The sequence below is a fragment of the Acinonyx jubatus genome, chromosome E2 (genome assembly GCF_027475565.1).
Source record: "Acinonyx jubatus isolate Ajub_Pintada_27869175 chromosome E2, VMU_Ajub_asm_v1.0, whole genome shotgun sequence".
Taxonomy (NCBI): Eukaryota; Metazoa; Chordata; class Mammalia; order Carnivora; family Felidae; genus Acinonyx; species Acinonyx jubatus.
Genome location: NC_069396.1, coordinates 29,889,130 through 29,916,301, shown reverse-complemented (window position 1 = coordinate 29,916,301; position 27,172 = coordinate 29,889,130). Strand labels below are relative to the sequence as shown.

Here is a 27,172-nt window from a genome sequence, read left to right as displayed (position 1 = left end):
CTTGTAGTCCCCAAGTGCCAGGGAAGATATTACACTAATAATAAAGGCTGTCGTTGATTGAGCCAGTTACTATGTGCCAGACTTTGGACTGTGTGCTTTATATCCATGATCTCACAGTCCTCCCAGCAGCTCTGTGAAATAGATATGTGTAACCCCATTTAGAGATAAGGAAACTTAGCATGATTTTGTCCTTTTCCCAAGGTCAGTCACACAGTCAAGGCTCTAACCCGAGCCTCTCTTACACTTCAAAGCTCAGGACCTCAACCAGCGAGGCTAAGCTGCCAGTGGGTAAGGGCTTATGACCCCCCCACCAAGAAGCTTCTTGAACACCTTGAAGCTGGGTTGCCTTGAATATCAGTCTGAAGGGCCCAACGCCCAAGAACCTTGGCAACCTCCCAGCAACACAAAGATGATAGACACCTTAGGTGGCTTTTATGGTTTTTACGACCTGCTCAGTAATTGTTGTCTGAACACCAAAGTTTGCCATCGCCCTGGTCCTGTTAGGGAGCATTCTCTTCAACGAACCCATGGGAGAAAGGACCGCCTTCTGTGCAGCTTGGCCTGAAGCACTTGCACCTGTGTTCTCCTGGAAGCGTGTACTTTGACTTAGGCATTGCTTGCTTAATAAACCACAAAAGTCAACATCCCGCTGGAGGAACAGCTCGTGCTTAGAGGCGTCACAGGCTCCAAAAGATCCTGTTGAGGCAGGATGTTGTGCGAAACCCACAAGCAGAGCAAAAACCTCCTGTCTCCTAATTGTAATGGTAACATTTGAAAAAGCTTCTGAGACTGCCTCTCTGCTTTATACCCAAAAAGGGGATTGAGATTTCTCTTTTTGCCCTTTTGGCTTTTTGGAGCTAGGAGCACATCAGCGTGTGTATGTGTGTGTGTGTGTGTGTGTGTGTGTGTGTGTATTTCCAACAGAAGAATGTGTCTCTTGTCCCTGGGAATGGCAAGGCTACAAAGCAGGTGAAGCCAGCTTGGGGAGGGGAGAGGGGAAGTGACTTACAAGTTAGTGGCACACTGGGAAGAGAAAACCACAAGGCTAGTGGGGCAGCCTCGCCCCCTCTCCCCGCTCTGCCGAAAGGGGGCAATTAGATACTGTTTCAGATAGTTTTCTTAGCACGTCCTCCTTCCGTTTATCAGGAACCCTGTGGCAGGCCCCCAATTTCGCTTATAGTCCAGCCCCGTCTGGGGTTGAACTTGTGTGAGTGGCTACGTCAGCCATGTGGGTATTGGTATGACAGACACAGAAAGGAAATCCAATCTGACACCCAATCGGGACACATTCTTGAGTGGCCGCGTGGCCCCGGAGTGGCTGATAGATTCCCACTGGCTACCTGGACGATATATCTCAGTGAGCACTGGCCATGTCCAGTCTGTGCCGAGCCCTTGTGTCAGTAGCCAAAGAGGAATTCGATTTGAACCAAAAATAACCAACGCTATAAATCATGAAACGCCCCCCAAACAGTGTGGCATTGTTTGGAGATTACGGCATGCATAGGATAGTAGGAGGCATCTAATCAGAAACTCAAAATGAACAGCCTCATGGAACAGATGGGCAAACTCCGTGGATTTCCTTCCTTCCGAGAGGAGGGGCCATTATTTAAATTTATATACAGTGGAAGCCACTGGAACCCCATCCTGATGATTAAATCGGGACGATCACAACATCTAGATGCATTCAACAGTGACCTTCTCAAGTCAGACATGAGCGGGGATGCCACATGGCCCTGGCCAAGGACACAGAGTTCATTCAATAGGCATTTTAGTTTTGGTGCTAGGTCAGGAGAGACACAGCAGGAAAACAGATTTCCACCAGCTTTTCACGTGCCCCTTCGGACCAGGGATGTTAACTCCTTCTACCTCAGTTAAGTCTCACCCCTACTGTTTATCTGATTCTTCTACCTAAATAGTCTGATTCTTCTACCTAAATAGTCGTGGGAGAGCTATGGAATATTGATGAAAGGGACATGGCCAATAGGAAATACAATCTGAACTGGTGAGCCTGGGGTGATGCCACTCCCTCCATGCTGTTCACTCTCTTCCAATAGACCCGTGAAAAGCAGACCACCCAATGTGTCAAGCAGTTTGGATCTCAGTTCCATTTAATTCTTGTTCCAGAGGCTGGAAACTTACGAGCCACTTCGCGTGGAAACCAACATTCCCACCAATACCGAAGTACAAATGTAGGAAGCATGACCTCTAAGAATTGGCCATATTGAGTGGACCCTGGGGCTCAGGATGTCCAGTCTACAATTCTGCCTTTGGTCAAGATATTAGAGATTAGGAGTATATACACAAAATGGCCTTAACCTCACTTTCAGATGTGCTAGGGGTCACTAATGCTCTGTTAACTTGTTCTACTCTTGGATTTAGGCAGGAGAGAGCCTTGTCTTCACTTTCGAGCTTGCAGATAGTCTAGAACAGAAAAATAATGGCTCGATTTAGCAAAGGTCGGGAACCATATTGTTTCTCATACAATTTCGGGAATCTTTAAAAGTCAGTGTCTCATGATAAGCGAATTTTAGTTGAAAATCTTTATGAGGTGAGTGGGATCATTCTCCGTGCCTTCATTCAGGTTCAAGGAACCATTTTGGTTGCAAATGACAAAAGAAAACTTTGTTTTTTGAAAACAAACTTTATGTGATAGGAGAAAAGGGTTGCAGTGTGAGGCTGGTTGGTTTGTTTTTTTTACTGGATTTACTTTCTTGGCCCTTGAATGAAAAACAGAACCTGTCACATATATATTTTTTCTTCACTGTAAAACGTAAATACTCTAAAATGTATTTTTTAAATTGTGATTATATTACAGTGGTTTCTATGTACCATAGATTAGATTTTTATTAAGGGTTTTATTAAATAACTGGTGTTTCACCAACATCTAATTAAATCTTCTATCTAAATTGAACAGAAAATTATGGGCGAAAAGAAAGCATTTGTAGCCGACTTTATTACAGATAAGACTATTATTTGTTCATCTTAAGAATTTGAGATCAAATTTACAAGCAGCATCCTCATCAAATTTCTTTTCTGGGCTGCTGAGCCGGGCCCCTTGAAAGCAGCCCATTATCTGCACACACCCCCCCCCTTTTTATTATAGTGCCCTGGTTGTTGGCAACACGCCCGCTGTTTAAGGTTACTTTCATTAATTAACCGAAAGTTAATTTCTTTGCAAGCAAAATCTCTGATCTCATTATGTTGTCTTTAAAGCTGAAAGATTCAGGTTTTCTGGTCTCCTTTGATGGCACAATAAAAAGCATGCTCTTTATCTTAAGGGAGACTGTCTCCAGGGTTTAATTTAATAGTCCTTGAAATAGTTACAGCAGAGCCAGGAGGACTACAATAATATGCCAGTTTCAGAAAACCTTGGCTTTGTCCTAGCGGGAGCACCCAGTGACTGGTGCGCGTGCGGACCATGAAGCATCCGCGTCCAAATAAGTTCTGCATTTTACCCCTTGATTGTCTTGTTTGCACCCCCCCCCCCCCATTACATAGCCCGTCTGAGAATAGGACAAACACCAGCACCCGTGTTCCTTCCAAAGGGTGCCACCGTCCGGCCATCTGATGCTCTGGGATTTCAGAAGTTTTGTGGGGTTGACATTTCGACTGTGAGCCTTTACTGCATTTGGGAAGCGGCCTTTTGTTTCTCTGGTTGAAACCAGGCAAGCTAGGTGCTACGAAGAGTTGTGGGTTGTGGTTTGGAGCCTGGCACGCCTGGATTTGAATCCCGATCTTTCCTCGGACTGGCTCTTCCTTGGATAAGTTATTTCAACTCTCTCTGTCTCTACACACCTCAGTTTTCTTATCGGTAAACTTTGAACTAATTCTGGAGAGTTAGGGAAATTAAATAGGTTAGCCGGTCAATACCAGGTACTGAACAAATGTGGGCCCCCTTCCCTTGAGAGCCTCGTCTTGTTCTTGTCTCTACCAACTACAAATGCGTTTCTAGATTCGGGGTCCTTTCTGGTATTTGGAGGCTGGCCCCCAGATTGCTACACCAGAAGGAAGCCTCTGGGGAGATGGCCGGACTCCACAGAGCATGCTTGGTGTGGGTTGGGTCAGTTGGGTGCTGTGTTGTCCCAAGTGCTCTTTTATAGACCCGGGGACACGAAAAGCGAATTCTCTTTGTCTCTCTGAGTTAGCTTCGTCCTCACTGATGAAATCTGGTTGCTTTCTGGAGCATTAAATTCACTGAGTTGAGAGTGGCCAAAAGCCGCCAGGTGTAGGTCACACAGAGGGGACAGAACTCTTCAGGTAGCTCAAGCCTCAAGAGCCATCCAGATACACGGAGAAGCTATTTGTATCCCACTGAGTCCGCCGCTGTTGCACACACACAGCTGAGATTTACAGAGTCTGGCGGGGAGGGCCGCCGAAAGCGGGTAATAGCATGACCCGACATGCTGCTTCAGATGCCTGGGAGACTGGGTCTGTGCCATTTGGATATGTCACCTGTACCAATTCCTAATGAAGGATGCAATTGACTGAACTCAAGCAGGTCAAAGTTACTTAGGCAGAAAATCCCAGGTCTTGGGAAGAAAAGTCATGTGCCTCTGGGGCCCGTGGCAGGAGTCAAAGGTCCAAGGTAATGTATTGGCAAAGATCGTGTCTGCTTTGGTACCTTACTTTACTGCTCCCCCATGCTTTTAGGCAGAAATATTGTCAATGCTATTGATTAGTTGATCTGATAATCCAGCAGGCTCCCTGATGTGTTAAATTTCCTACTTTGGGATGACCGTAAGTGTGGGCAGAATGTATGCTTCAGTTAGGGGGGCCTCTCAGTGGACCTTGCTTAGACACTGCTCCTACAGTGAGATTGCTCCAGGCATGACAATTCCAATTATTCTTGTGGCTGTCACAGTTAACCCTTCCCAAGACAGCTTTCCCCCAGTTATCCAGATTTTCTAGCGTTGCTTGAGATTTGGAAGAATATTTTGTCTTCTGCATTGGGCCTGTAGGGTCTCTTGGTTGATTAGCATATATTACACTGATGTGTTTCGATTTGTATTTTTTCGTTTCCTTTTTTCTGCTGCGGGTACACTCCACCGTCTACGTCTTCCCTCTGTTGCAGGCCTCTTCCGTGGCCGAAGTCGTGTTTCTCTCTATCCTGTGTGGATCTTTACACATTCCACCAGCCGTATCCCTCCTTTGAAAAACACGTAGCAACCCTATGAAAGGTGTGTAATTCGCAATAGGTAGGCGTCCAAAGAAAGGATGACCTCAGGTGAGGGCAATGGAGTTTTCTAGAAGGAGCGTCATGAAGCCAAGTAAGCTGGCTCCCTGCTGTGGACATGTGTTTCTACTTACCGAGAGCCTGGTCTGGAATAGCTAGAAACTTAAATGCCCTCTGATTTGTCTTCCTTTAGTTGTTGGGTATTCATCCCACCCTCCCTCTGGCTTCAGTCTTCGAGCTCTTCAGCGTGGTTGGAAAGGGCATAGAGTTACCCCTGGAAATCCAAACTACCCTTTGGGTAAATTATGCCTTTCGCTGTTTGGGTCTACCGTGCCATTTGTCCTACATCCCAGCTTACCGGCCTTGACATCAATTACACTCTCTGCCTCGGTACAAAGAACGTGGGCTGACTACTTTAATCCCCTTTGCAAAATAATAATAATAACAGCACCAACAGTTAGGCCCTCTGAGCAGAGAATGGTAAGCCTAATTCAGAATTTGTGAGAGTGGAAAATGAATCATAAATACCTGAGCAACGGGGTTTATAATGGAAGCCCCAAGAAGCCCTTTAACCTGGGCAAAATCCTATAACACAATTATAAACAATTTCACACTTGACTGGAGCCGTTATTTGAGCAAAACGAACCATTTTTCTGCGTGCACTAAATGAGCCACGGGATCCATGTATCCAGCTGCAGGATCACCCGCTTGGTCTGCATGTAATCAGCGCGCTTGATGGCAAGGGCATCGTAGGATCAAAAGAGTTAATAATTGGATCCTGCCCACAGCAACCACACAATTAAGGGCAAGATTAGCAGAGATGAAAAATTTATTGTGAAAATGCAATGCGAGTCTGAAACACAAAATGATTTCACTGCGCATTTGTTCTGTTGCCATAATCCTACTGATCAACTCTATTACACTAATAATAGGAGAAAAACTAATTGCAGTGAGGACAGGACAAATCTTTTTTAATCTGCGTTGTCATCCCAACTAAGTCCCAACCCATTTGTATTAACCTTTGCTGACAGAGTCACATGATGGACATAATTTCTTATAATTTACCAGCTATGGATCTAACCTTTCTTCATCAAATATTCATAAAGGCAGGATTCTCAATGATTTTCTGTCTCTCTTCATATTTACAGCTTGTTGTCTTCCTCCTTTTTGCAGTAATTTGGACACAATTGAAGTCAAATGGAATTAAAGTTAAATGCCTTTAGCAACTAAGGTGCCTAAAAGCAAAGCCTTAGGGGAGGGGGTCGTGAACTGAAAGGGGAGAGCGTGTGTTCCCAAGACCCTTCCCATCGGGCCGCCCTTCCCCAGAAGGGAAAGATGAACTCAGCCGGAGAATAAAATGCCATCGCCCTCTGTTGGCTTGCTAAGCGTGGCTCTCAGGCCCGTTTTGGGGGGCTTGGAGTGGGGGGGGGGGCTGGTGGCTCCGAAGCCGAGTTGAGACTGAGAGCCCCAGGCCTTCCTCTGTCTTCAGGGCTTGCTGGAAAGCTAGGCTGCGGGGGCCAGGCCCTGTTTGAGCCTGTGTACCCGGAGGGGCCCAAGAAGCATGCCGGGGGCTGTGGTGGTGGACAAGAAAGTCAGCTGGTACAGTTACTTAGAAAATAAACACGAATATCTGAAGCCATTCCCGAGAGCACTTTGGGCAGAAAAAACATCTGTTTCCACTTTGCATCTTTGTTACTTTGACAGTTTTTCCTTAAGAGACCTGTAGTTGAAAGAAGTTTTAGAAAGCTGAGGTGTTTAAAGTGAGTATAGTCGCAGGCCCTTCATTTTCACTCTGCAAGGCCTCAGTTTTCGGTGGGATGGCAGAGTTTGGAGGAGGTGAGTCGGACAGTCATTAAAAAACCCACTTTTTCGACAGCAATCCTCAGATGACCCTACCTTTACTAAAGCAGCTAGGAACGTTGTAGGCAAATCCTCCCTTAAGATACAAAGGAATTGTTTTACCTGGTTGACTTCAAAGTCCTATAATGACCACGCCAAGAATTTCCTCCTTGCTGAGTTCCCAGAATTCTGACTGGTAGAAAGGAAATTAGAGCTGAAGGCGCTTATATGCTTTAACAACTGATTCACATCCCTAGCTCTGAGGTATTTTGTTTGCTTGGCCATCAGTTAGCATCTTTCTGTTTTTACTGCACAGGTAATAGACAAATACAGTCACTTGACTCAAAAATTAAAACTTTAGGGGCGCCTGGGTGGCTCAGTCGGTTGAGCGTCCAACTTCGGCTCAGGTCACAATCTCGCGGTCCGTGAGTTCGAGCCCCGCGTCGGGCTCTGTGCTGACTGCTCAGAGCCTGGAGCCTGTTTCACATTCTGTGTCTCCCTCTCTCTCTGCCCCTCCCCCATTCATGCTCTGTCTCTCTCTGTCTCAAAAATAAATAAATGTTAAAAAAAAATTTTTTTTTAATTAAAACTTTATAAAGTGCTCTTAGACCACTATCCCCAGTCTCTGACCTTCTTGACCTCCTAGGTGTTTTGCTGTGCATTTACGGATATATAGATGTACTGTGGACAAATACGTGCTTTCTTTTTTCGTTTCCGTGAATGGCTATTATGCTAATACAAATCAGTACCGAACTTGGTTGTGTTACTTAACACGTCTCATGTTTGGAAATCTTCCCATGTTAGAACATATAATATAAATCCGTTGTATCTATCTTACTTAATTGTCGCAGAGAAGTCCATAGTATGGCTATACCGTAGATAGAGTAGTATCATTCCCGATGGACATTTACGTTGTTTCCAGTTTTATTTTATAAGCAGTTCTGCAGAACATCATTATCTGTTTGGAACTGAAATAGTTCAAACAATTATTTGAACAGTGTGCTAGTTTTGAGAATATTTATATTGATAGGGGAAAAAGTGGCAATCAGCTGTCAGAAATGCCCAAGTAAAGCTGGTTATTATGGTAAGTTTTTTGTCACACGGATTCAGGTGTACAGAAGGTCAGACTACATATTGGAGGGAAGCCCTCATGGTGATAGCATTCTTTTGCATGATACGGTGTTTTCCATTTCCTTATTGGCTAATGCTCACGTTATAAAGAGGTATCACTGATTATGTAAAGGATGGCTTGCTGATTCGGATATGCACACATGCGTATAATAACCATTCCTCAGCCTCTCACAAATCCCATAGAAGGTGTCAGGAAGTTCTTTCAATGGATCAGATAATTTTGCCAGAAGGTTGGGTGGGGGCGGGGACGGCTCATGAGAAGTTCTACCTACTAGGGATCGCAGATGCCGTCCTTCCTCTGGACCAGTTCCCTCCGGGTTGGTGGAAGAAATGAGGCATATACATGCAGTCTGATGCATTCGTAGAAGTGCAAAATGAAAACTTCCAATCTGAGTAAGTGTCTATTAAGGATTCTAGACGACGATTTTTTAAATAGCTCCCATTAATTACTGTCAGGTTTGGGGAATAACTCAAAGTTCAGTTACAGTGCTGTCGAGTAGAGGTTTGCTTTGGTGAAAACCAGCAACTGACCTGAGACTAGCACGCCTCTGGAAATTATCCTTCCGGAGTACGTGAAACATTGGGTATTTCACATTCCTTCAACTTCGTTTCATTGGATTTCTCCAAAGCTAAAAATGTTTGTGCATCAAAGAACATTATTAACAAAGTGAGGCGACAACCTTGGGAATAAGGACAAAATATTGCAAATCGTGTATCTGTTAAAGGTTTAATGTGCAGAATATGTAAAAAGCTCCTGAAACTGAACAACAAAAAGACCATCTAACTTAAAAATGGGCAAAGGACTTGATTAGACGTTTCTCCAAAGAAGATCTACAAATGGCAAATAAGTACATGAAAAGATGTTTAGCATCATTAGTTATTAAAAAAAAAAAGTGGAATCAGATATAGAATGTAAGCATATCATTGACAGTTACAGAGGGATCCAGGTAAGGAACTAAAAATACAGAAAACACTGTTTTCGGTTATTCGTTGCATAACAAATCACCCCAGGACTAAGTGGCTTAAAACAGCCACAGCTGTTATTTTCTCACAGAAGGCTTTCTGTGTGTTGACTGGGGCCCAAGGATAGAAGCTTCTTCTGCTGGCCTCACTGGGGGTGTTCCCTCACTCCAGTCAGGTCTGTAGCAGCTGGGGCAGAAAGGCCGGATTCAGTGAGACTCTATGTTTTAAGGCCTCTCTGTCTCCAAGTGGCCTTTCCATGTGGTCTCTGTGGCCAAGATACAGCCTTCTTGCATTGAGGCTTAACTCCAAAAAGCACGAGGGTCATGTCTGGAGACTGGTTTCCACAGTCACCACTCACACATACGCAGAATTAGGACAAGCCAGATCCTCCTGTACCATTGCAGGAAGCCAACAGATAGTATCTGAAGTTGACAAATCACGAAATAGCAGCATTAGAAACAAGTCCAAGGGTGAGATGGACTAAATGGGAGACTTTTTTTTTTTTCCCAGTAATTTCTACACTCGGCATCGGACTTGAACTTATGACCCCAAGATCAAGAGTCACAGGCTCTCCCGGCGGAGCCAGCTGGGCAGCCCTAGATGGGAGACTCGTGCTTTTTCATTATATAAACGCTTCTGTATCATTAGGTGTCAGACTGGAAGGGTACATTGTTTCATTAATGTCAGAGGGTAGTGGTTTTGGAACATGGCTCTGAGGCCAGAGTGCTGGGGTTCATATTTTGGCCACATCACTCACAACCTCTGACCTTGGGCAAATTACAAAAGCACCCAGTGCCTCGCTGTTCCCATCTGTAAGATGGGGATAATAATCGCGCCAGCCTCAGAGGGTTATTAGGATTATGTGAGAAAGACACGGAGAACCCCATCTGGCATAAAGTAGATCCTTAAAAACTGTTCGCTACTAACAGTTACGACATTAAAAAAGAAAAAGCAAGCAAGCCCACAGTGAACTAAGGTTCCCAAGACCTGGATTCGAGTCTCCTGACTCTGGCACAGAAGTGTTGAGCTCATGTCTGTGTAACCTGAGGCAATATGAGGTAAGGATTAGCTCCTAAGAACAGAGGTTTGTCAAATATGAAGTCTCCGAGAGCTAGCCAGGGCTGTCAAAAATTACCTTGGCAAAAAGAGAACTCCCTCCCTTCTTGGAGAGAGTTTCAGGTTCTTTACGGTTGAACTTGCTCCTTCCTCCTCCAACTATAACCACTGCGGAGAAATAATTCACAGACTCACTCACTGCCTGTCCAGAGACCTTTCTCCTGGGAAAGAACTTTATAAATCATGTTCAGTTAGTGGCCATAACTCCCAGGTGCTTACACAAGACCCAACTGGAAAAGGACATTAACTTGGAACCAATTAAATGGCTTCTAGTCTGCATTCGCCGGCCTCCCAAACGAATCTCTCCCAGAAGGCTGTTCACGTGGTCCACCCTAGGTGAAACCGTAAAGAAGCTAAAAATGGGCTTTGGAGACCCCCACCTCTCCCGCTCGCCCAAGGGAACGCAGAGCTCACGTGCACCAAGAAACAGCGTGATCTGAGAGGCGACTCAGAATACTCTCCTCCTTAGAAATAGCTGCGCTGCTAAACGCCTTCCCCGCTTTTGTCCCCTTTCACCTGCGAGAAGTGAATTAATGGTACGCTTCCTGGCACTGGTCGGGAGCCAGAGTAAGCCCACTGTGGTGTCCTGGTACCCCTCCATCACACCACACAGGCAGGCCGCTTGCGGATGGCACCTGTCCATAGGACCCCAGGCTCGTAACTTACCAGTGGCTGCCTTTGGGCACCAGAACCTTCATGAGTCAATCTCCAGCTAGGAAGTGCAGTTTAAATGAGGGACAGCGGGTCTCCCAGGTCCCGTGGTCTCACTCGAGCTAACCTACCAGCTGGTGCTGCAGAGAAAGCATAATGGACCCTCAGTCAGGTATTCTGTGCCGACTCCCAGGTGGCCTTGACTGCAGAACCATTCTTCCAAAAAGTGTAAATTCTAGCTTAGCAGTCCGCCGAGAAGCGGGGCTCCCTGGCAGGCCAGGCATGGGGGCAGGAAGTTACAGCAGCTAATCAAGTCCTTGCAGTGCTGTCCTGACTCACTGGCGAGCCCTGGCCCGGTCCCAGCTGACCCCACTCCTGTAATGCTCAGCGAGGAGCCGGACTTCTCCATTAATCGGCCTGCCTTCAGGAACTTGTAACAGGCCTCTTGTTCCCAGACTCCTCTATAATGACATTCTGCACAAGCAGATGTCGTCCTTTGATTCCTTCTGACCTTCTGAATTTTGGCAAATGAGAAAGCGCCCGGGATCCACAGTGAGGGCCTTACGGGTGTCTTTCCTGTGCAAAGACTCTCTCGTCTTTCCACGCCACCCCCGTTCCTAGCTGGCACGTAGCAAGGATGTGGCCCCGCTCCTCTTCCCCACTGGTAAAAAGCCTTCTTCCCCGGAGCCAGAGGGGGCTGTGAGATGAGGTGGCCAGCACTGGTCCACGCGTGAGTATTTACCAGATGTGACTCCGGGGCCCTGGGGCTGTCTCCGCTCGACAGATGAGCAAATACTGCCTGAGTGCCCTTCCCAAGGTCACCCCCCAAGCGAACACTGGTGCTGGGAGAATGAGATCACCCAGACAGCGAAGGAACCGCAGCCCCAGCTTTCAAAGCCCTGAAGTGTGAGATTTTTCGACCTCCCATTCAGGTCGCGGGAGTACAAGACCGTTAAGTAATGAATAGATCGCGGCTCATCTCCCCACTTGCTTTCTTTGCAGAGATGCCCAGGCGGGACAGTTATGATTGTGATGATTAATTAATAAGCCCACCCAGTTAACCTGCAGTTTGGAGGCCACACTACAACCCTAAGGCAGTCTCCCTGGCAGCTCAGCCTTCCTTCCCGAGGCTCCGAGAGCACTGGCGGTGTCTCGGGCGGTGCAGCAAAACCGGGCTGGGGGACTTCAGAATGCGGTCTGCCTTCTATTGAAGTGCGAGTTTTAAAAACCCCTTTCAAACCAAGTCACTTTAGAAGCAGACCCAGCGCTGACTCAGAGGCCCGTTCAGTGTTCCGTGGCTCCCAGCGTATAGGATTACCCTGCTTCCTCAGCCTGAATCCACAGCTCCCAGAGAAAAAGAGGAGCATAAAATGGTTGTGAGCTGAGTTCCGAAGATACACATCGGGTGAACTTGGGAATACGGGAGGTTTCGGCGTTCCTTCGTCTTTCCTGTTCCATGGCAAGGGGAACAAGGCATCAAAGCCATTAGGACAGTCAGGTTCAGGGCCCTCCTCCCTCCCAGCCCTGGCGTGGGGAGTGGGGAGTAGCCTGTCAGCCTGGAAAGAGTCTTAAGGAGGAAATTTTGCTTCATCAAGCCAACGCTGCATGTGGGTCAAGCAGAGGGGTTTACTCATGAGACGACCCGATTCCTAAAGAGGTTCTAGAGCTTTCTGCAGAGTGCGGGGCCAGAGATCCTATCACTCCCCTGCATGAAACCCTCCCGTACTTTCCCATCTCGCTTACAGTAAAATCAGTCTTGACGGTGGCTTCCCAGACCCTGGACTCCTCTGATCCCCTCCCCTCCTTCCCTTCATCACCCTCCCTCAGCCACAGCAGCCTCCTTGCTGTCCCCTAGAACATGCCCAACTTGTCCCCTAAAATACTCCTCACCCCCCCCCCCCCGGAGAGATACCTAGCACAACCCCTGTGGCCAGCACCCTTCCCCCACCTTTCCAGAGCAATTGTCTCCAGCAGAAACCGTCTTGGGATCTGTCTGCTTCCGTTGTGTGGCAGAGAACCGTTCTCGTCTTGCCCCCGTTCTTTCCTTCTTCCTTCGTGTAGAATCTTGGTTTTGACAGAGGAGAGAAGAACACAGTGCATCCAGCTAAAAACCTACACTCCCAGCCCCTTCTGGCTTCTAGTCAGTGAGATAGAGGCAGGGGTGGCTTCCTGTCCTCCCTTAAAAGGAGGCGGTAAGCGCACATTTTACCCCTCTGCCCCTTCTCCTGCTCCCTGGGACTGGAGATACGGTGGCCGGAGTGCCCTGGACCATGAGGTGAGCTCAAGAGAGGTGAGCTCAGGTGATGGTAGCCGTCAGCTAAGAATGACAGAGCAGAAAAGTGGAGGGAATGGCCTGGGTCCTGGATGTCTCTGGACTGCTGTCCCATGACCTCCCCAAACTCCTTTAACGTGAAAGACTTCCATCTTCTGTAGGCACTGCGGTTTCTAGTCCCTCTTGCTGGCAGCTAAATGCAAAGTCTATAAGCAGTACACGTGTTTGTCATCTGTCTTCCCCCACTGGAACGTAACCTCCGTGACACTTGGGATTTTGTCCTAGTTCACTGCTATCTGTAGATCCTGGTACCTCATAAGTATTTGTTGAATAATGACTGAAGGAACGAATGAATGAATGCACAGAGAAACAACAATAGTCTCTCTGCCCCAATCTGGGCTTCATCAGTAGGGCAGGCACATAGTAAGCGACACTGTCATCCTTCATCACTGGAGCCAGAAGCATAGATATTTATACGGGCAAGATGATTTTTACTATCTAAAGGTTAGCTGCAGAAACAGTGCCATTCAGTTCCTGGGGCTGTGAAATGGGGATTTGCTTTGGGTTTAAGACTAGGATGTCTCCAACATCTCTGGAGTCCAGACGCCTCGTTAGCACAGCCGCGCTGAGGCCACAGTTGCACGGACGTCTTGCCCTTCGACGGAAGTGTGATCCTCTTCCCATCACAAAACCTCCCTAAGCAAATAGAGCGGTGTCTTACCTCCGATCTTCCCTTTGATCCTGGAATGACATGGCAGCTCGGAGAATCCGTGGATTCTTTGGCTAGAGCAGGAGAGAGCCCGGTGGAATCTCTGACCCACGTGGATATTACCTCTGAGGGGATGAGGACTTGCCTGAAAAATTGGTTTATGCGTCAGAGTAACAGTGACTGGTAAAACTTTCGATTCTACCAGTAGAGGAAGTGCGGTTCAAAGGAAAGATGCTGGACTACCAAATGACCTCCATTCTGGGCCCAGCATCGTGACTTACGGAGCAAGCATGACCTCGGCTTCCTCTGTCTCCCCAAAAGGGTAACACCTGTCTTGCCTACCCTCCTCGTGAGGGTCACGTGAGATAAGGTGTCTGGAGGTTAACCATGCTGGTATGTAAAATCCCCGTTTTCTAGAGATGGGAGAAACCTTAAGGATTGTCTCACGCAACCCTTCACTTTACAGACCTGAGCACCGATGAGCCGACGGTCACGGTTTTGCTTCAGGCCACAGGGTAAGGTGGTGGCAGGGCTGGGGTTCTTGAATTCCCCAACCGGTGTTCTTCCACGAGCAGTGGCCCCTGGTGGTATTAGGCCTCCTTCGATTGTGCCTTTTACTGTTGTTACTGCAACATTGGTTATGTAGCGGGGAAATTCTAAAGAAGTAAGGTTCCGATGCAAGTTGTTTTCAATCATGTGTGCTTTCCACTGTGTTTACTGTGGCTCTAACAACGTGCCAAAGTCTGCCGTAGGCTTGGAGGGGACAGCAGTGGGCAAAGCAGACAGAACTCCCTGTCTTCAGGGAGCTTATTTTACACACACACACACACACACACACACACACACACACACACACACCCCAAACGGTATTCAGTGTTGTGTAGAAAAACAGGGCAGGGAAAGAAGATCCGGAGCACTAGGGTAGGAGTTGGAGGGAAGGGGAGATGTTTCTGTCGTAAGTGGGGCAGTCAAGATAGGCCTCACTGATTGGATTATGTTTGAGCAGTGACCTGAAGGCTGAGAGAGCAAGCCACATGGATGTCTTTAGGGGAAGAATTTTCAAGGTAGAAGAAACAGCAGCTACTAAGACCCTGAGAGTGTTCTTTGCCTGTTCCAGGGAGAGCAGACGAGCCAGTACAGACGGGCACAAAGAAAGCAGTGGGAGAAGGTGGAAGGCGTTGAGGGTCAGAGAGCCCCACGGGGAAGGGGTAGGTCACAAAGGGACTTGCGGACCGTTGTAAGAATTTCGACTTTGACTCAGCTTTGAAACCAGCACAGAGCAGAAACTCATCGGAAGGCTGGTATGCCCTTGATGAATCGGCATTTCGCTTTGGCCCACCGTTTTCTACTTCTGAGTTTGCCCCACCCTGTTGGTGTGGGGCTGCCCCGAGTTTTCTACTGTGAGTGCTCTTGATCTGTTCATGAATGTTCTTTAAGGAAGAGAAGAGAAACAAAGGCCCAGTAGCCTCATGTCCGGAATAAGGTTAAAATAAATTTCGGAGATGTTTCTCGGCCTCCCAAAACCAATTAAGCGGGTTACACGGAAGTAGTTCTAAAAACAGCAGTACAGTGGAGATAGACTGACAGGTGAGCAGATGGGGGAACCATCAACTCAAATTTATTTCACAGCTTACAACTCAAATGAGCATTCCAAAGTCAGAACAGCTGGCCCTTTATTCTGTAAGCCATTGTCCTTTGCTTGGCTCATCTCTCAGGAGTATGAGTGGATTATGCTCCAGTGGCTGTCTGTCTGTCGGTCTTTGACTTTGCAGGGAAAAATCCTTTGTAGAAACCAGGCTTTTGACGTAAATCAGATTTCTCTGTAATGCCTGCTTCTTGCATGGGTTATGAAGTTTCTAGATTCTGCAAATCAGTGACATTGGCCTGTCAGCTTTCATTTTCAGAAGTGTATACATAACCTACGTGACTGTTATTGTCAGATTCTGAGTAAATGGAATTTAATCAAATAGTCAAAAAGCAAAATCTTCAGATTTGTTAGAAGAAACATATATATATGTACATATATATATATACACACACACACACATATGTATATATATACCTATGTATGTATATACATATTATGTGTGTGTGTATATATATGTGTGTGTGTGTGTGTGTGTGTGTGTGTGTGTGTGTGTGTGTGTATATAATGGTATGTCTAAAAATCACAGCCACCTTGAATTGATGGCCATAAGTTATTCTGGAACCTTTCTGAAGTTTGAGACTGTCCCATGCAAACTTGACTTAAGTTTCAAGCGGCGAGGAAGTCCTGAAATTTGGAAAGGGTTATCTTTTGTCAATCACGGTCCTTTGTGGGATACTGTGCTGACAGGACAGCAGAGAAACCGTATTCTCTGGCAGAAAAGAGGGCTTGATGCTAGCCGGTGGGGATTTTGTTCCAGTAATTCCATCAAATTGGACCTTCTGCCATGCTGCAGGGATAGCATTAATATCACTCATTAAGTCATACGCCCTGTATGCTTCCCTCCCAATGGCAGAGTCGCTGGCAGAATATATTTTCTTCCAAAGTGTTTGTTTTCATTGTTGCCCTTTAAAAATAATGAGTTCATTCTATTCCCTTGCAAGGAAAGTTACTCTAGACTGCTTTGAAATTGTATATCTTTTGTTGGGCACATTTCTGCAATGATTCCATAGCTTTGTGTGCTGGGGAACCCAACCCGGCCTCTCTTAAAGCTCCTGACCAAGCTGCCTCAGACTTGATACATATAATCGTCCAGCCTATTTGACCTTTATATTGTTACCCTTGGCCAGGTAGAAGTCATGCAAGTTTCAGGTGACCCTATCATGTGACCAGAGACCAAAGGTCAGCAGCTCCTAAATGTTGAGCTGTCAAGGTAGCCCATTCATCACTATCATTATATAACTGACAAGCCGACAAACGAACCTCGGGATGAAATTGTTCTCAATGCTCTGCCCCCTGGGTTTACACCCCAGCGGTAGGCCAAGCAGTCTCGCATGTTAAATGGTTCCACGGGCCTATCGGAGTCCCCGGAGTAAGGGAAGGACTCCAAGAGACCTGTTCTATGTGCCAGACCCTGCAAAGTCACCGGTTGTTTGCTCAGGGAGCCACGCTGCAAGGCTCTAAGAGCCAAGCCTGAGTCCCGTGTCCTCTGAAACGGACGCGACTCTAATGTGAGCTCTTCATGGGCCCAGACACACCCTCATGGCCCCCCTCCCACGTTCCACCTGAGCATCTTTGTGGTCTTTTGTGACAGGTTAACATGGTACGCTGTTCTCACAAACTGGCCCGATCTGAAGAGTCCCTTGTGAAACTTGCCGATGGACCAGACCCTCCTCTGGAGGGTCTGACCTGGGGCTAGATGCCTTTGGAAAACTGTATTTTCGACAAGGACCCAAAGTGATTCTTCTGATGTTGGTATTTTGGAATCATACAAAGAGCTTGAGATTTGGAGTCAGGTGGTTTTGCCAAGTCCTGTCTCTATCCTTTGTTTGGCTGTGGAATCGAGGACAAGTCCACTAATCTTCTGGGCCTCAGTTTCCATCTTGAAGACAACTCTTTATTTGAAGAGACGTATGAAGTGCCAGGCACTCGGTATTTATTATGGGCTCTTTGTAATGTTTTTATTAGCATTATTACTCCCCGTTTGGTCTGAGGGGAGATGTCACTGGAGGGCCACTGGCGTAAGATAGAATTTCTTTATAGTTCTCTCCCCTAGCAACAAGAACGTCTGAAGTTTTTAAAGAAGCAGTCTCAGAGGGGCAAGGAGATGTGAGGGTAGCACAGTATGGTCACGGGCTGGGAAGAAGCCCCGGTCCGTGCGCCAGGGGGGCCGGGAAACCCTTTTCAAAAGAACTCTCCCCTTGGAGTCCCAAGTTGGAACTCTGGATGGTTTTTTTCCTTCACTTCACAAAATAAAACCCCAAACCCTAATGTTCATGGTTATTGGGCTCTATAGCGTATGCGTGTTACATTTCAGAGAAATCGTAGGCAGTAGAAGAATTGCGAACTGTGAAAAACACTGTTTACCTGGAGAAGGCCTTTGGAGTCCCAAACAGATGTGGAGAACACAAGTCCTTGCCAACAGCTGGGCCTTGCCAGTACTGTTCCCTTCGCTTCCCAGTGGGTAGACGGACCCCGCGAGTACGCTGACTGATTGCGGGTAGACAGCAGCCTTATCCGTGCTTGAAAAACGGCTTGGTTCGCCACGTGGCGTTAGGCACAGGCATTCCAAGGCATCGTGGGGACATTTGGTTTTTAACGCACCTAAGCAGACTCTTTCTTCTGTCAGGCTTTTCACGTCTTCCCTGAAGTGTGAACCCCCCCGAGTAGACTCTTATACGACCAGAAGTGAAGCCAAGCCTACTTTCTCAAGTGGTTGTGGTTGAAAAATACCACCAACAAAAAAAGGGTATATTGATCTGAAAAAAAGAAAAGAGGAAAAAAAAAAAAAAAGCTGACCCATGGGCCAAAGTTTGGCTTTTCCTCACTCTGATGTGTGTTGACTTTACTGATCTGGAAACATTAACATGTGGTACAGAGGCAAGAGGTTAAAAGCCTTTCAAAGAGCGGGTGAACATGCCCTTTGTTGAAGCTCATTTAGCAATTGGATTTGCTTGGTGGTTCTGCAGTAGGTAAACTGAGTTATACAGATTTAAGAAGCTGATTTTATAAAACCAGCTTTGTCAAAGTAGACCACTATGGTAGCTATGACAGGGCAGCTCTTTATTTTCAGAGTTGTCCACGGTGCTGTGATGGCAGTGACGGAAAGTCCGAGAAGACAAATCCTGACTTGGTTAGCTCACTCGCTCTTCTTTCAAAAAGCGTCACTTATGATAAACTGGACTGTGTGTTCTTCTCATGACTAAGACAGATTATTTGGAGCAAAGCCTAGTGAGCCCAGCAAAACCAGTGCAGTGGACTGGTCTCTTACTCGAGGTTAGATTTGAAATGTGGTGTTTAAGGTAGACATCACGGAGCGTGAGAATTATGTGTGAAAATCCCTGAACTTGCACATAAGGTACTGTCCAGGATTTAGATTGTATGGTATAGGAAAAATACTTCTGTTTAGACACTGGAATCACCCTGGGTGGCAAGATGCTGTAGCACTCTTGGTCCCGTCGAGAAGGGAAGAATGGAGAACTTTCCGATCCTCCAAAGCATAAGAGGCCACAGAGGAGATTGTTGCCCAATTATATCTTTACTTCCCGCTATTTTCATGCTGATCCAGGCCACTGGGTTTTGCAAGTTAAATGTAGATTTGATGGGAAGCCTCGCATGCTGGCTTATATCCTTTGAGGGAGTGCATTCTGATGTGGCTGATATCCTAAAACAGACTCCTGTTTAACATCAGCCAGAATGACTGTCAACTCCTCGTTGTAAATTACAATTCTGGAAAAAACTCTGACTTGAAGAGAAGTGTACTCTTTTCGTCACGGGGTATTTCCTGGTGAAGTTGTTAGTTTAAAATTTTTTTAATGTTTATTTTTTAGGGAGAGAGAGAGACAGAGCATGAGTGGGGGAGGGGCAGAGAGAGAGGGAGACACAGAATCAGAAGCAGGCTCCAGGCTCTGAGCTGTCAGCACAGAGCCCGACGTGGGACTCGAACTCACGAACCATGAGATCATGTCCTGAACCAAAGTCGGACGCTTAACGGAATGAGCCACCCAGGCACCCCTGAAGTTGGTAGTTTAAATCACTCTCACCTTTAGGAATGTGATCTCTTTCATTTTTATTTATAAGCGTTACAAGCGCCTCTGGCCAACATTGAATAATGAGTTGTATTTTTTAAATAGGACCTGTATTTTGGGGCTCCTGGGTGGCTCACTGAGTTAAATGTCTGACTCTTGACTTTGGCTCAGGTCATGATCTCATGGTTGTGAGATCGAGCCCCATGTCGGGCCCTGCACTGGGTGGGGAACCTGCTTAAGATTCTCTCTCTCCCTCTGCCCCTCTCCCCAGCTCACACTCTCGGGCACACGCTCTCTCTCTCTCTCTCTCTCTCTCTCTCTCTCTCAAAAATTAAAATAAAATAGGACCTGTATCTATACATAGAGGAAAAGGAGGTCGACGCATAATTATACATCTGTGTGACATTTTACCTATTTTAAAGGGCTTCTGTATACATATTTGGTTTTATCTTCACATAATCCAGTGAAGCAGAGAAGCACTAGTTTCCTGTAACATCTAAGGAAACTAACAGGTTGAGAGAGTTTTCCCAGGAGCACAATCAGAAGTAGTTTATGCTCTTAGAAGATGAACACGTGTCTTTCATTTCTGCAGACTTTATAGATGCTTATGGCGAAACTCAAAGTCATCAGAACGAAAAGGAAGTTTTGTCAGTCATTTGCTATAATAATAGTCCTTCTAGAACTTGAAGGGGAAAAAAAGCTTTGTTCCTCCTTCCCCTCCTTGAAATGGTTTGGAATCTCCTGAATATGTAAGTTTGTCAAGAACGGCTAAGTAGTCAGGGGACAGGGCCCCTTTCGTCCACATGGAAACGCATGACAACAGTGGAATGTGGTGGAAGGGGCAGCCAGCCAGATGCCCAGGTCTGGCCCAGGCCTGGCTCTCCCACTTTCCGTCAGTTAACTGTGGGTGAGGCAGCCCTCACAATGGGGATCAAATACCCACCTCCCCCCATCTCCCTTAGTTTGTAAAACTCGAACTAACACAGTGCTGGGTACTAAGAGTCTTTTGGACATTGAAACAATATACAGAATGTAATTCTTGTAATCAGGAGTTGCTCTCTCCTTTCCCACTAAAAGATTCCCTCTTAGGAGTTTATTTTTCTTGTCCGCTCTGCAGTGTGTGGCTAGTAATATTTCCCCATCAAGTTCTGGGTTTTTCTGTATTTTTTTTTTTTTTTTGAAGCTGGCTTATCTTGCCGAATCTTCTAGCAGAAACCATTTCTCCTGAAATCTTTATCATGTCACCAAGAGTTATGTAAATGCTACCTGTCCTTCATTATTTGTTGCAAAATTTAGGGACAAGGAGGAAGACCGTATATGTTTTCTTAAAATCAATGGCCAGCACATTACTGTAAAACCTATTGATTAAAAACACAAAGTATAATGTTAGTCATTTAGTCTGTGAAGTGATGCAATAAGGGAAGAAATTTATCCTTTGACTTTTGCATTAACCTTTTATTGACTGCTTGCATACCCATAATTAACACACACTTTAGCTAAAGTGGTTAATTTTAGCACGGTGACCAGTGCTCGCTAATGTAGCTGAAATCCGGATCACCCAGATGTAAGTGTGGCCCTGGGGGAAATCAGCGGGGCTGAGGCCCTGTGTGAGTTACACCTGTGGGGAGAGAGTCTGCTCCCATCGGCCAGCCAACACTTTTCCGTTTGTCACCAGGTCCTTCGGAATGAACCATTCCTAGTATCGAGGGGTTTTGGGGGTGGCCCATAGCATCCTTGGAATCAAAATAAAGTGCATTCGAGAGGGAGAGAGATGCCATATATGTGATTTTCCTTTGCTCTCTTGGTAATGCTTCACACAAGGGTCCTGGGGGCTTCTGGGTAGCTTCAAGTTCATTTGCTCACCAAGAAGCATTAAAAACAGGATTTGCTTGGGGCGCCTGGATGACTCAGTCAGTTAAGCATCCAACCCTTGGTGTCAGCTCCGGTCATGATCTCACGCTTCGTGGGATCAAGCCCCGCCTCGGGCTCCACGTTGACAGCGTGGAGCCTGCTTGAGATTCTCTCTTCTCTCTCTCTCTCTCTCTTCTCAAAATAAATAAATAAACACTTAAAATTTAACTAAATGAATAAAATAGGATTTTAGGATGCGAATAGAGAGAACAAGGTTGAAAGGGGAAAAGATCATTTTCTTACTGTTTGAGTGGGTCCAGAATGATCTACTCTCCTTGGGAGCGTGGAGTTTAAGGAGATTTTTTTTTTCAACCTTCTTGAGAAAAGCCATCCAGCTGTGGTCATTAAAACCAGCTTATCTGCGTGCAGAGACCTATTTGGATGACAGCAGCACCCCCCTTGTTTTCTGGGTAGAAGTTTGTCTCAAGTAGAAATACCATTTGAACCAAAAACAAAAGCCAGCGTTTTCATGCCGTCATACCCGGATGGTCCCTGCACGCACTACACTGTGTCGTCAGCCGCATCTCAGTTTGGAGGCAAGACCGTCCACGTCCCCTTGGCAGGCAGGCCCATGGCACACGGATGTTGTAGTAAAAGGCGGGGGCTGGGGGGGGGGGGGGAGAGTAACTGACAGGTGGGGAGCATGGCCAGCATATCAGCCAGGACTCTTTGGTCGCAAGTGACAGGAAACCCTAACTCGATAACGAATTGTGAAACTGAAAAAAGTCTAAGCATACCCGGCTTCAAGTGAGGCTTGATCCAGCTGTGAACAGTATCACCCAGGAGCCAGCCCCTTGCCGCGTGTAGCAAAATGACCGTGGCGGTCCCAGAGGGTGCGCCCTGATGGTTCACGGGAGATGAGAGAGGCTTCTGCCACAGCCCCCACACCAGGCCTCTGGTTTAGTGTCTCACTCTGGCCCTGGATTGGGTCACGTGCTTCCCTGTAAGCCTCTTCCCGTGGCTGGGTGAGTGTGGTGTGCTCCTTGGGTGGAGCCAGTCAAGGCTGTCCCCTGCTGTAGAGATGAAGCCGATCCCACCAGACCACGTGGCCAAGCATGGGGAAGGGACAGGTTGCCTGCAGGAAAAGTCCCGTCTTCTTGGTGCGGGAAGGTAGGGATAGACACAGGCTGCAAATGTTCACCGGGGTCAGCATTCCTAAAACACGCCCTGAGAGAACTTAGGGCCCCTTTATTTTGCATACCGTAGAGCGTATGTGCTAAGCAACAATCCGACTTTCTCTCCCGCAAATGCCAAGTCAGTCTGGAAGAGCCGCCGCTCAGAAAGTCGGACGACGGCGCCTTTTGTTAATTCTAGGTCTTCGGGAACAACTGTTGGGTCTTTCCGAATCTGAGCGTTTTCGCCCGTCGCTGGAAAGCTGTCGCAGCTTGGATACGTACACCTCAGCATCCTGGAGTATCACATTGCGATAGGATTCAGCCACGGGCTCCATTTGGCTCGAGCCAGAAAGAACTGCTTCCGAATCTCCAGAGCTTCTAGAGAGAGCCGGTCCGGAGGCCCCCCACTCAGCTGGTATGAAGGAAGGGCACTGTCACAGGGACCACAGGCAGCTCGCGCTATGCTTGACTTTACCATCTGTCCTTCGCTCGTGCTCATAGTAGACGTAACGGCAGTGGTAATAATATGTAATATCTGCTGAGTGCTTCCTGCATGCCCGGCAGTGTCCTGAGCACTCCGCATGTATTAATCGATTTAACCTTTGCAACAGCCCCGTAAGTGAGTGTTAGCATCATCATCATCATCCCCACTCGCTCACCGTTAACCACGACGCTTCGACCTCCCTCCTGCCCCGTCTTAGGAGATGAGCCAAGAAGAGGCAGAATGAGTGATCTGAGCAAGAGAAGTTAAAACTGAAAAGGGGCTGTGCCTTCAAGCAATTCTCAGTCCCCTCTTTCTCAGAAAGTTCCGCGGTCTGGCACGGTGTCGAATCAGACAGTTCGATCTGAGGTGGCCGTGACCGTCCTCTCCTGTGGGTCAAGGCATCACCCGAAACCGCGAGCCCTCTGCTGGGCCCCATCGCCACCTTCTGGAAATTGGCCAGGAGCACTGGTATGAAAGGGAGTTTCAAAGCGACCTGAAAAATCTGAATTAAGACCCTAAAGAAACCCAACCAAGGGCTCTACCTTTAGCCCAGAGGGAGGCAGCGAATGTACACAGCTCCTAGGCTCTCAGGGCCTGGATGGAAAGGAGCTGGTGCCCGCACCAGCCAGGCTTTGGGTTGCAGAACATCGCAGAACCAGAAGAAAACCTTTACCCAGAAGAAAGGCTGGTGGGAAGCTTCTAGAACGCGGCCGAAGCCAACCTCTGCAGCAGAGGATTGAATATTTGTCACGCTTTCTCAAAGTGAGGGGGCAAACCCTCTTGACAGGTGAAAAAGCATCTCTATTGACTTTTTACAAACCTTATGATATTCTAGGTGGATCGACACTTATCATAGCCCTTTAATCTGCCAGCCAGGATAATGTGCGCGCAGATAATTTATCCGCTGAGAGGTTGAAATGCTCAATTTGGAATAACTTTCCCCACCTAGTAAATTGAGCATCACTCTGTGATTCTGAAGCAGAGAGAAAGCGCAATTTGCAAAGCTGTGCCGAGTTCCTTTGTAATTAGTCGCAGCTTCCCCTGAATATTAATTCCCTCCCATGCCTTTCATGTGATTTAGAGACTGTCTCTAGAACTACAGAGATGCACCCTCAGAACCACGACAGCAAGCGACAGAGTGTCAAACACCTATTATTAAGTAGCCTGCAGAATGCACCCTCTGTTCTTTAGTGCTGTGTGGGGCTTATCAGTGCAAACAGTTTAATATTTATGCTAAGAGGATTGTCAAAAGCAGCTTCTGTTGCTTTAATTCTTGTTTTAAATAAATAATGAGAACATTTAAACACATTACTCTTCTTGGGGCCCTGAGGTCAGCTAATCTTATTATTTATGAAGTGATGTGCTACATAATAGTACTTAGCGCATGTTAACAGACGCTATTATCAGGGTCTGATGCGGAGAGCCGAAGATATATTGGAATGTTATGTGTAATGTACGACGGATTGAGTGCATAGGATGCCGGTATAGCAATTAACCACGCGAGAAAATAGGTATAAAGTTGAAGTATGTTTTCCCGCGGGGATCCCCTCACCATTAATAATTCCCCAGAGAAGACGATGTCTTTTCGTCACGAACCTTCTCCACCACCACGCCTGGAACGAGGGCCAAGGAGATTCCGTTCTTTGATCTCTTCATAGCTAGCCCCACACGGAAGGCAAACCGTGGGCAGGACCACTTTTTAACGGATTTAGAGAACAACGCAGAGGCGGTGGGGGCGGGGAGGAACTCTTCCTGCTCTTTCAAGTGGACTCACGGTACTTCTTTTGAGCGTATACCCTTCCACCGCCCTGCGCTCCCAGACAGGAGGGAAACTGTTCATTTCGCATTGCAATTTGTTGCATTCTCTTATTACGTGCTCTCTGATCCTCGTTTCGCAGACAAATAAAGCCAAAGCCACTGAGCTTTCCCAGACCAATTTTAAATAAGCCGGTCTCTCTGAGAGGTAGATGCCTGCCAGGGGGTGACGGTGTCGCCCCAACTTTTTTTTTTTTTCTTACAAGGCTATAATTCAGTTGCATATGATAATTAATTTCTCTACTATTGATGAATAATCCATTTAATAAAAACCGTGATTTAAGTGTTTTCCTTAGGGAGTAACTCTTGCTAGCCTTTTAATTTAATTTTGTGGAAGTTTTCCCCACCTATTCATCAGTGGAAATGATTATTAACCTCTATTTGCATATATCCTTATAAATCGGTCTCTCCTTGGAGTGCCTTTTTCTGAGCACAGCAAGCTGGGACACTTGTAAATCTCTAGAATCTCCAAAGTCAATCCCAGCCTGTAATATTGTTTAATCTATTCTTGGACGTTTTAATGCAGTAAATTCAATTTAATCTTTCCCAGTAATCTAGTAATACATCGAAATCCCACAAACATTTAAATCTGATAATGGCTTAATCACACACTTTAAATAACAGTTGAGATAATGAAAAAATAATTCACCATTTTAAAGGCAGAGTAACTGAATTTCCCTGGTGATTGGCTTCTGTGGAGGCCACTGGAGATAATACAAAGCAGGGAATTGAAAAAAGAAAAAGCAGTTCTGGCACCACGAAGAACAATTCTTCTGTCTTAGAAGCACCTGCTTTCTGCCTGGTGAACTCATGATTCTTTCGTCTCATCACCACCACCACCGTGGAGGATTGTCTTTTGAATGTTTGGCAATGTCGTTCCAAACTGCACACGGGTTTGAGTCTTCTAGGAATTTCTTCCCGTGGATTAATTACCTCTTCCTATTCTTCCAGGTGCCAGTCCCGAATTGCCCGAACTTTACCTGTGGATCAGAAGCCAGAATGTCGGCCATATTGGGAAAAGGATGATCCTTCGATGCCTCTGCCGTTTGATCTCACAGACGTCGTTTCAGAACTCAGAGGTCTGCTTCTGGAAGCCAAACCCTAGAAGGAGCACAAGTCTTAGGTGGAGGAGGAAAAGATATTTTTGGCTTCCTTCCTCCAACCATGTCATGGGCTTGGACAAGGGTAGACTTGGCCTTTAGATTGTAGAACCTGGGTCCCAGATGGAAAGAGTAGGGAATGGAGCCCATGAATATTAAAACGTTTAAAAAATGAGGCAGTGTTATAATCTGATTCGGTATGAAACAAGAACCTGCCCCCAAAATACTGTTCCCCTCTTGGATTTTTAAGGTGAGGCCTTCATCTCCCAAGGGCCATGGTGACAGAGGTGAGCCCAGCCTATGACAGAGCCCATCCTCCTTTCCACCTTCCCAAACCTGTTCAGAGACTCTAGAGTAGAAGACTCTGAAGTCATCCAGGGGAAGATGGAATCTAGATCCGTTCTGCCCAGTTTCTCATGACGTCATCTAGAGGCTGTGCTGTCCAGTAGGTAGCCGCTAACTGGGTGTGGCTTCTTAAATTCCGTTTCAGTTGTAATCAAAACTTCAGTTCCTCGACTGCCCCAGCCACATGTCAAGTGCTTAATAGCCACATGTGGCTGGTGACTAGCGTATTGGGCAGCACAGATGCAGGGCCTTTTCATCATTGTAGAAGGTTCCGTTGGATCACACTTCCGTAAAAAGTTTGAGAGCAGGAGAGTCTCTTCTCCACGGTCTGTAGTCCCTACCCCCATGGGCGGAACGAGTCGTTAAAGAGTTGCCCCTTGCCCTTCTGTGAGACAGACCTCCATAAAAGCCCGAGTTAGGAGTTCTCTTTCTGCCCCCAGGAATGAAGAGGTGTCAGAAATTAAAATGCACTCGACATCTGTCGTGAGGAAGTTTCCCTGATCTAATGAAAGAGACCCAGCCCTGTTTGCATTGCTTCACGGATGTAGCCTGCACATGCATTTTTCTAGAATCACCCCCATTCATAGGTGGTAGGTCGAGGCCTGAGGAGCCCCGGGGCCCCGTCCTGATGACATCGGTGCCTCAGAAGGGTGATGGATAGTAGAGGTTAAAACCTGGGCTCTGGTTTTAGAGTGCCTGGGTCAAAACACACACCGGCTTTGTGACCTTCGGCATGTCACCGTGCCTCAGTTTCCTCACCTGTATGATGGAGACACGAAAGGCACCGACTCACGAGGGGAAGATGAAGTAGAGTAACCTGGCTACAGGCGTAGAACGAATTCTGACAGGTAGTTAGATACCCCGTGCATATTAGT

At 46.8% G+C, this 27,172-nt stretch overlaps 1 protein-coding gene across 2 annotated transcripts in view; it reads left to right on the top strand.

The window, feature by feature from the left end:
* FTO (FTO alpha-ketoglutarate dependent dioxygenase) overlaps nucleotides 1-26,127 on the top strand; it is a 387,711-nt gene extending 361,584 nt beyond the window's left edge. The window contains exons 9-10 of one of the 2 annotated variants that reach the window (XR_008293906.1): nucleotides 22,753-22,968; nucleotides 25,804-25,920. Coding sequence is in view for 1 of the 2 variants with exons in the window: in XM_027044481.2 (XP_026900282.1) it covers nucleotides 25,804-25,957 (154 nt within the window). In the remaining variant the exon portion in view is untranslated. Of the gene's footprint in view, nucleotides 1-22,752; nucleotides 22,969-25,803 lie in introns of both variants that reach the window. The other variant, XM_027044481.2, reaches the window with a different exon arrangement.
* Nucleotides 26,128-27,172: the final 1,045 nt, after the last annotated feature.